The sequence below is a fragment of the Amblyomma mixtum genome, chromosome 3, assembly GCF_055824585.1.
Source record: "Amblyomma mixtum isolate Tamu chromosome 3, ASM5582458v1, whole genome shotgun sequence".
NCBI lineage: Eukaryota > Metazoa > Arthropoda > Arachnida > Ixodida > Ixodidae > Amblyomma > Amblyomma mixtum.
In genome coordinates this window covers 414,712,568-414,721,541 of record NC_143014.1, presented here as the reverse complement: position 1 = coordinate 414,721,541, position 8,974 = coordinate 414,712,568, and the positions used below count along the sequence as shown (strand labels likewise).

General features: G+C 53.0%; 1 protein-coding gene across 1 annotated transcript; it reads right to left on the bottom strand.

Moving 5' to 3' along the window:
• Positions 1–4,105: 4,105 nt before the first annotated feature.
• Positions 4,106–5,107, bottom strand: LOC149357718 (uncharacterized). Its single transcript, XM_089576655.1, has one exon. The coding sequence runs from the start codon at positions 5,105–5,107 to the stop codon at positions 4,106–4,108; it is 1,002 nt and encodes a 333-aa protein (XP_089432781.1).
• Between the last annotated feature and the right edge of the window lie 3,867 nt (positions 5,108–8,974).

Here is an 8,974-nt window from a genome sequence, read left to right as displayed (position 1 = left end):
GTATCGCGGCATCTGTGAGTGTTTTATTTTACATTATCGTGCATTACATTGTTTGTATTTGAATATTTCAGTAACTAATATTACACTATGTGCTTATATTTATTCTGTTTCGTCGCTAATTAATGTGTTGTGTATTTTATATTATGTTGCATATTGAAATTTATTTTCATGGGAGGTCCCGCCCGCGGTCTTGTACCATGGGACCTCTCGCTGTATACGCTTGTAACTTTTATGGTATTACTCAATAAACTTTCAACTTTCAACTTTCAACTTTCAGGGATCGTCACAACACAGAGGCTCCGTAGTAGGAGCGGCGCTAGAAGTGGCGTAGTGCTGGCATGAGGGGAATAGAGCCCGTGTGAAGGAGAGGTGGCTGCTTTGCGCTAAAAGCGTCTCTCTGAAGCCCTGCGGTGTCAATAAACTTGACTAGGGCTGTCAGTGCACTTTGCGCTTTGGTGGAAGGGCATTCCGGGAAAGTCAGGGAGCCCACAGTGTCCGATGGGAGTCCCAGTTTGGAATATTTTGCGCGCATTTCTGCGCGTGCCGACGCGTGAGAAGGGCAGTGGCAAAGTAGGTGCTCGACTGTTTCTATGTCATGACAGTCTCCGCATAGAGGATCGCCCTCTCTGGTGAGCCGTTGACGTCGCTCTGCCGTCCATACGCAACCAATTCGAAGTCGCAGGAGGGCGGAAAGGGCCCCTCTTCCAAATGCGTGAAATGGGAGAGGCCGAGGACTTTTCCCCGATGCGATGCGTGGATCCGGATGGGAGAGAGATACTCTGTGGCGGATGATATGCCGAGCCACATCGAAGGCTGTAATAGCGTCCGAAATTGGAGCAGAGGCGTTGGAGTGAGCCTGCTTGGCCAGTCGATCAGCAGATTCGTTCCCAGACAGACCCACATGTGATGGTATCCACTGGAGCATGAGATCGCAGCCACGGGCACTGGCAGTACAGAGTTTATGATGCAGCCGTTGCACACAGGTTGCGTTGCGCTCCGGGTGTTGGAGTTGCATGAGAGCGAGGCGCGAGTCGGCTAAATTGCCACACTCGTGAGTTCAGTTTGCTCAATAACGATGTCCGCAGCAAGGTGAAGTGCGGCTATTTCGGCTGTTGTTGACGATGCAAAGAAAGGTATGCGGCATTGTCTTGCGATGCCAAGGGTGGGTGCGACGCATGCGGCTGAAGCAGAATCGCCATCGTGCGTCACCGAGCCGTCGGTGTAGAGAGGTGTTCTCAGATTGAAGTCAACCTCAATTCGATGTGCGGCTTCTTGTTGTAGTGCGCAGTGTGGTGTTCGTTTTTTAGAGCGAACTCCAGTTAGGTATGGGAAGATTTTCAAGGAAGGCTTCACAAGTGGTGGGAAGCTTTGCGGGGCTGGTGCAGCGTCTGTTTGAACAGCGGCTTTGAAGGCAGCGAGAGCCTGTCCCATACGTGATCGTGGCGAGGCACACAAATCAGCGAGAAGATGAGAGGTCCCTGGGGCACGGTGAATTCGCTCGATGTGGTTCAGAGCGGTGATTTCAGCGCGCAGTGAGATGGGCCACACTCGGAGCTCTGTGTGTGTGGGACCTATTTGCGAGCTGTGTGGAAGGCCTGCGAATCGCCGGATTGCGTTGCGCTGGTCCACGTCCAGGTGTTTCCACTGCGCTGGACGAAGGCGGAGGAGAGGGAGCGCATACAGTATGCGAGCCGAAGCGATTCCCTCGTAGAGACGGAGCGGTAGCAGGGGGGTGGCGCCGTCCTTTGGCATGGATGCGTGCTGCTACTGCTGCGATGCGTTTGTTTTCATTCCACAGCTTGCCTGTTGTCTCATTGTAGGTGAGTTTGGCATCAATTGTTATTCCCAGGTATTTCCCACTGGCTTTCCAAGTGAGGGGGACGCCTTGGAGATGAAGAGGTCTGGTGGTTTTGCAGGTTACAGGGCGAGGGTGTAGCATTATCGCAACAGTCTTCTCAGGCGAGAGAGAGAGGCCGATGCTGGTCAGATAATCCACTGTGGCATCGAGTGCAGCTTGAAGATCACGCCGCAATTCTGGGCCATAAAGTGTGGGGCCGGAGGCAACAATGGCAATGTTGTCGGCGTATATGGCCATGCGCAATTTGTGCTGCGTGCTGGGCAGGAATTAAGGAAGCTGTGCAAGTGCCAGGTTAAAAAGAAACGGGCTGAGCACGCTGCCCTGCGGAACTCCTGTTTTAACAGCGCGAGCGGCGCTGACTGTGTTGCCGATGCGGACTTGAAAGGTCCTGTCGCTGAGGAATGTTTTGACGTATTGTAGGAGTTTGCCTTTGATGCCCAGCCAGCTGTAGAGATGAGATGATTGCTTCGTGAGGCAGGAGGTCGAAGGCATTTCGTATGTCCAGCAAGACAAGGTAGGCCCCGAGGCGATTAGCTTTGGCCTCTTCGAGGATTGATGCAACCTGAGTAATGCAGTCCGCAGTGCATCGTCTTGTGCGAAATCCGCTCTGTTCGGGGGCGAGTGCTTTTCGGGCGTGTGCTATCCACTCCAGGCGGCGTAGTGCAACAGCTTCGAGAGTTTTCCCCGCAGCGGATGTAAGGGAAACAGGACGGTAAGATGTCAGTGCTCGAGCGCGTTTTCCTTTTTTTTTTAAAGGGTACGACGAGCGCTTTTCGCCACTCCACAGGAATGATGCCGGTGTTCCATACTTCGTTGAAAGCTGCGAGCAGAGCTGGACGTTGTTGTTTGTCAACGTTGAGCAGCATTTGATAGGTTATGCCGTCGGCTCCTGGAGCACTGCGGTTGCACTTTCGACGGCGTTCAAGGACATTATTGAGTTCATGCGGAACGATTTCTGCACTGCACAATTCGTCGATGACGCTCGCAGTTCGGCTGGTGACAGCCGGGAGGGGTACGCTTGGAAAAACAGTATTGTGCGACGCACTGCTGGTTGTTGTGAAGTGGTCTGCCATGGCTTCGGCCAGGGCATTCACGCTGAGGCCGCGTGCGATGGCGATGGCCAGGGCAGGACAACGGGGAACAGAAGGGTTGAGCATAGCATGGAGAATTTTCCATGCCCGTCCGGGTCGGCGGGTGTCATTCAGGGCGGTACACAGGTGGGCCCAGCTTCGTCTGCGGCAGCGAATGGCGTGACGACGGCAGGCAGCATCTAACCTGTTGTACAATGTCCAATGTTCAGGCTTTTTGGTGCGTAAAGCTCTGCGCTGTGCTACACGTCGTGCTGCTCGCAGATTTAGTAGTTTTAAATCTGGCGCCGGTGTGCCGACTGGAGCCGTGCAGCGCACGGTTGCCGCACGCGCGCATGACGCAACGTGTGAAAAAATGTCTGTAGTGGCAGGATGCGGAGCACTGCACAGACCACGAAAAACGTCCCACTTCACAAGGGTGTAGGTGCGAATTGCTGGACGAGCGCAGTATTAGGGGTCGAGAACTATAGGAAGGTGATCGGAGCCTTGAGTGTCCGGTTCGCACTTCCATTGGTAGGAGCATCTTTCCGAAGTGAGAGTCAAGTCTATGGCACTGTGTTGGCCCACTCTCTGCACACGAGTGGGGCTTGCAGTGTTTATAATGTTTAAATTGCACTGGAGAGCGGCTCCTAGGAGGTCACGTCCACGTCGGTTGGTGTTGGCACATCGCCAGCTGTTGTGGTGTGCATAAAAATCACCACAGATGACGGAGTCAGTTCCGAGGCGGTTGGAGAGCGCGATGAGGAAGTTTGCGTCCCAGTGCGTTGCTGGGCGGACGTATACACTTGACACTGCTGTGTCGGTGTTGCGTATGCGAACGATAACAGCACAACACTCCACTGCGTCGTTGACAATGTCTTCAACCGATATGGTGACATGCGGGAGCGTGTTTCTGACGTATAACGCTGTCCGTGGTTTTCCGCCCGGGTGGGCGGGATCACTGCATGGGAATGCATCGCATGCTGCCAGTGCACAACTAGTTGGTCCGCTGTAGCCTATGTAGCCAGGTATCTTTAGCTCCTCCGCGCGTGCGTAAGTCTCTTGCAATGCAAGTATGTCGCACTCAAAACGCGGAAGGAGCTGAACCAATTCGGCGTGACGGCGGCGCAAGGAACGGCAGTTCCATTGCCTTATGCGCGGCCTGGGGATTGTTCGCTGGTTAGCCATGTTGGCTCAAGGCCTGCTGTGCGGCCAAGGCCGCTGCACACAACTTGCGCGCAGTTGATGACGGCGGGAGCTCCTCGATGATTGCCTGGACGGCCGCAGTAAGTGCGGCGATTATCGTGTCACGCTGGTCGGAAGGTGGCGATGAGGTTGATGGGACAGCACGAGGTCCTAAGACGGCGTCGCGGAAGGAGCGGCCCGTAGTTGCGACGGTGGGAGGAGCGCCGGGCGCCGAGTTGCGTGCAGTAGCGGAATCGGTGCGCTGCGCAGAGCTGAGAGCGCTGGGCTGGACTTGGCTGTTAGGTGCAGCAGTTACTGGCGGTGGAAGCGAGGTGGGTTCTTTGCCTTGCCGTTCTCGGACAATTCTATCGGCCTCTTGTCGTGTGAGATGTTTTTCGGTCGTGGCGAGAACGGTGGCAACTTGTCGCTCGTGTTGCCGGCGTGGGCAGCGGGGCTCAGTGGTTGCGTGCGTGCCGCGGCAATTGGCGCAGCGTGGTTTCGGGGCGTCGCAGTTATCGGTGGCGTGGTCACCGCTGCAGCGAAGGCAGCGAGCCTTGTTTCGGCAAGTTGCCGTGGTGTGCCCGAAGATGCCGCAGTTGTGGCATTGTAGCGGGCGAGGGAGACGGGCGCGGACTCGTCGGCGGAGCTTGAACAGGGCCACCTCTTGTGGGGGTTCGATGCCAGCGAAGCGGACGACGATGTTGGCACCACTGCGTGCGCAGCTGATGACGGGGACCTTGCTGTCGAGGCCAGCTGCGATATCTTCTTCGGAGAGGCCGCGGTCGACACCAAAAATGACGCCAGTGCAGGTTTTGGGGCCAAGGTGTTTGGCGCGCACCCTGACGCCGCAAATCTCTTCCACAGCGAGGAGAGGAGCTATATCGGCTGTCGGATGGGCGTCGACGGCGCAGACGTTGCGGTTGATGTTGACGCGCACTGCTGTGACACCAGGAAGGTGGGATAGTTGCGCGGCGAGTGCGTCGCGCGAAGTGTTCATAAATGTCCCTTTATTTCCCAGAGGGAAATAGAGAACAGTAGCGGGCTTCGCCTTGCTGTGCTCCTGAGGCCTTGATGCTGAAAAGCGACCAGAGGAGGGGGGGGGGGGGGGGGGGGGGCGACGTCTGGAGCTCCCGAAGTGGGCGCCTGTCTGGGCTTGGTTTGCTCAAAAGGACGGAAGGCGAGACGGCGCTTCTTCCTTTTGTCTGGTTTGGGACCCTGCTCTTTGGAGGGGAGAGCTTCGTTCTCGCCGTCTGAGGGGCGAAGGGGGATCCTGCTGAGGGGGGCCACGCTTGGCTTGTAGGTAATCTTCTTCAGTGAAGGCATCCACCATTGTGGGAGTGGAGGTGGTAAAAGTGTTCTTTTCTTTGGCTTCAGAACAGCTGATGCCAGGGCGAGCGCTGGGAGGGGAAGTCTGTGTTGCTGCAGCGAGCTTCCCTTCTTGTGGAGGAGGCGTTTGGCTGCTCTGTAGGGACGCAGTGCTTGGCTGTAGAGGAGGAAAATCCTCTTGGCCTTGAGGTGTGAGTTGTAGTGCCTCAATTTCTTCATTTTGGCAGTTCGGAGGTGGAGTAACGGGGTCCTCAGATGCACTGAACAATTGTGCCTGTGCATCGTTTGCCGCGAGTTGAAGCGGTGATGGAGAGGCCTGAGAGGGATTCTCGATGGGCTCTGTGGTGCGGATGAAGGCAGGTGCCATTTCAGTGCCCTCGGGGCTCATAAAATAGTAGACTATTGTGTCATCTCCACTTTCGGTGGACACGTTTGGAAGTGCAGCAGTCGGAGTGACGGGTGCTACTTGAGTAGTTGGCTGCGACTCGGCATTGAGTGGCTTGCGTGTGGTGGGACTTGCTTCAGTCTTGCTGTCAGCCTTGGGCGAGCGGTGAGCAGCAGAGAGTAGGCGGCGAGCGTCGTCCTGAGACTCGATTATCTTCTGTGCCTCGACGTAAAGTTGTTGAAGCATGCGCGAGCAGCCAACGCTGCCAGCGCGGCGGTGGTGGCGGCCGGGAAGCCGGGCGCTAGGTGTTGGAGGCAGCTTCTCCATGGTCCGTTGCGGACAACAACAAAAAAAAAAAGTGTAAAAAGAAATTAAGAAACCAAAAGGACCCCATGGTGGGGTAAAAGACGCGACGTTTACGCGACGTTAATGTAGGAGTGGTAATACAGCAGCGATAACGAAAAATGCTGCAAGAATAATAATAGAAGAGTGGGCTGATAGCGGGCGGGAGCAGGATAAAATTGCGTCCGCTCGTTAAGAGAGTAAGACAAAGAATCCGGACGTCGCCTTCGGGGGCCGCACTGACTGCGTGTTTGTGGATGGACTGCTGCCGCGCTTCCCGGTTGACTGTATGTTTGTTCACCTTCTGACTTTTGATCGACTGTATCTAATTGGCCTCTCACTTGTGTTCTGACCTGTGTAGAAATATTCAATGTATAACTTAATTCAGTGTGTTTACTTCTATGTGCTTTCCGCAAATGTTTTGTAGAATGTAAATTACGTGTCTGTGAAAGCTGCCGCATTGTTCAATCGAAGCTATAAACGTTGTTTTGTTGTTGTTACCTCTTAACACGCCTCGGTCTCAGTCACTACGTTTGCTTTTTGCTTACCGGCTACGCCGGGCATCAAACGGCCACCCCCTCATTGTCCGGACTCTGTGATGATGTCGCCTACTCACCGAACCCGTGACAATGACACTCACACATACAAGACCATGTGTCACGTGCGGCCGCCAATCGGCTCCTGCCTGTCGCGGCACGCAACGGGTGCGAAGAGGCTCCCAGCCCATTCACCCTTCTCCAGCACCCATGGAGACAACACTTTACCTTTATAGCGATAATTGTTTTTTGACCAGGGGTGGCAAATGCCCTCATTTTTGTTTTCCTCCCTCGCCGTCACATTTGAGTACATGGCCCTCATTCATCCTCGGCCTCATTATGAGAAATTGCCCGGCCCTCCCTCACCCTCACTCCACACGATTTGCTGGCCTTCCCTCGCCCTTTAACCACACATCGTCGACCCTCCCTCACGTTCACCTCACTTATAGTTTTTATTTTCGTTTTTTTTTTGTTTTTTTTCTAGTCCCCTGCTTCTGGAGATATTACTGAGTAATAAAAATATAGAAGCTCTCAAGGAACAGTTGGAGGAGAGGCTAGATGCTTCTATTATTGTATGGGTGCGTGTGAGTTGTTTCAGCTAATACGCAAGACAAAACCAAGAAGTTGCGAGTTGACCACCCCAACATCACTCTGCCTTCACTTATGGCACGCACTTCATTCATACATGTCCACTACACTAATAATATTTCATTGTTATCTATATGCACTGCTAAAATGAGTCAGCGCTTGTCGTGTCGGTGTACGGAAATTAATATACGCCAAGAAAATTCAGAAAACGATGCGGTAACCGTTACCATAGCAGTTACAATAAGTGCTAAGCACAGACTCGACTCAGAACAGGGAAAGTTTGCAGGTCGCTTAATTGCCATTACCCGATGACATTGTGATAGCATTGTCTTCTAACTGAATTTCACTGCTTATAAGCTCCCGCCATTTCGCGTGGCTTGCTACATGCTGGTCTGATGGCGCTTCCACCCGCACGGATGGAAGATGATGAAGCCCACCTTTTCAAACTACAGCGCGAGAGACTGGCAGCTTAAGACGCGTGAACGCGGGTAGGTGACGGAGACGACGACATTGCGAGCAGAGCTGCATAGCCTGGCAGTTGGACAGGCAGCATGTTAAGATTTCTGCCAAATTTTTGTTCGTCCGAGGGAAGTGTATGTACGGACCGAATTTAAACTGTAGTGGCACTCCCTTTTCCTGATGTGCTCAGCCTTACCTCCCATCTAGTGCTCTGTTGCTCTCTCTTTTTGAGGTGTCTTCCGTGGCGTTTCCTAAAAGCTTTGTAAACAGTTCATGTGAATAGAATACATTTTCAGTGTAATAAATACCAAAAAGCAGCGGCGATGGCGTAGTGGTCTCTAGTTCACTGTACTAAATTAGGTGTAATGAGAACCGGATTCACTGTGAGGCTGTTTTCCCAGACGCTCATAGATGGCTCTGCAGTCCTCTTCACATTAAAGCCCCTCGATAATTTGAAAGTAGCGACACTCTCCTCCACTCCGGCGTTTTCCTCCTCGAATATCCTCGCCGGCCGGCTGCGCGCGCTGCACACGGCACGCTTTTTTGGCCATCGCTCGCTCGCCGTCCGGGCAGTTGGTTGACACATGCGCGCGCTCTTAAGTTCGCGCTTTTTCCACGCTCTGTTATTGAATAAAAACACGAGAAAGACATGCGACACGCGTGACTTTCACGAGCCACATAAATTAGCGTCTCGTACGCGCAATGAAAGTGCCAATTACGAGCGCTTGCGGCACGAACAAAACCACTTGCTGCATACATCTCACATTCTTTTTGACTTTTCAATACCGTCTGTCTGAACACATCATAGTATATGAAGCATAATATTTACAATATATTTGAACATTCCTGAATATTTTCAGCATGCCAATGTTTAGTTAAATGTAGATTCACTTCGAACTAATTATCGCGGAAGTACAGTATATGGAGTTGTTCGCGAGTGGAGTTTCAGAAGTGGGATGGTTTCTGGGAACAAGCTGGGGCATTTGTTTCAAAAGCCGTCCTAAAATTTTTCATTAAGGTTCAGTCTGAGTTTGGCACCGCGCAGTGCACGTGCAACGGCTTAATCGTTTTTGTAGTTCAGAATTTTCTCGGCGGCTTGAAAACGAATATGAACTTTTTTCTATTAAGCATGAAACGACTTCAGCTCCCGCTGTCGGCGACCTTGAGGTGATGTCGAGCCGAATCTGAGAGCCAAAGATCCGCGCACCGATTTTCCGTCATCCAAGGA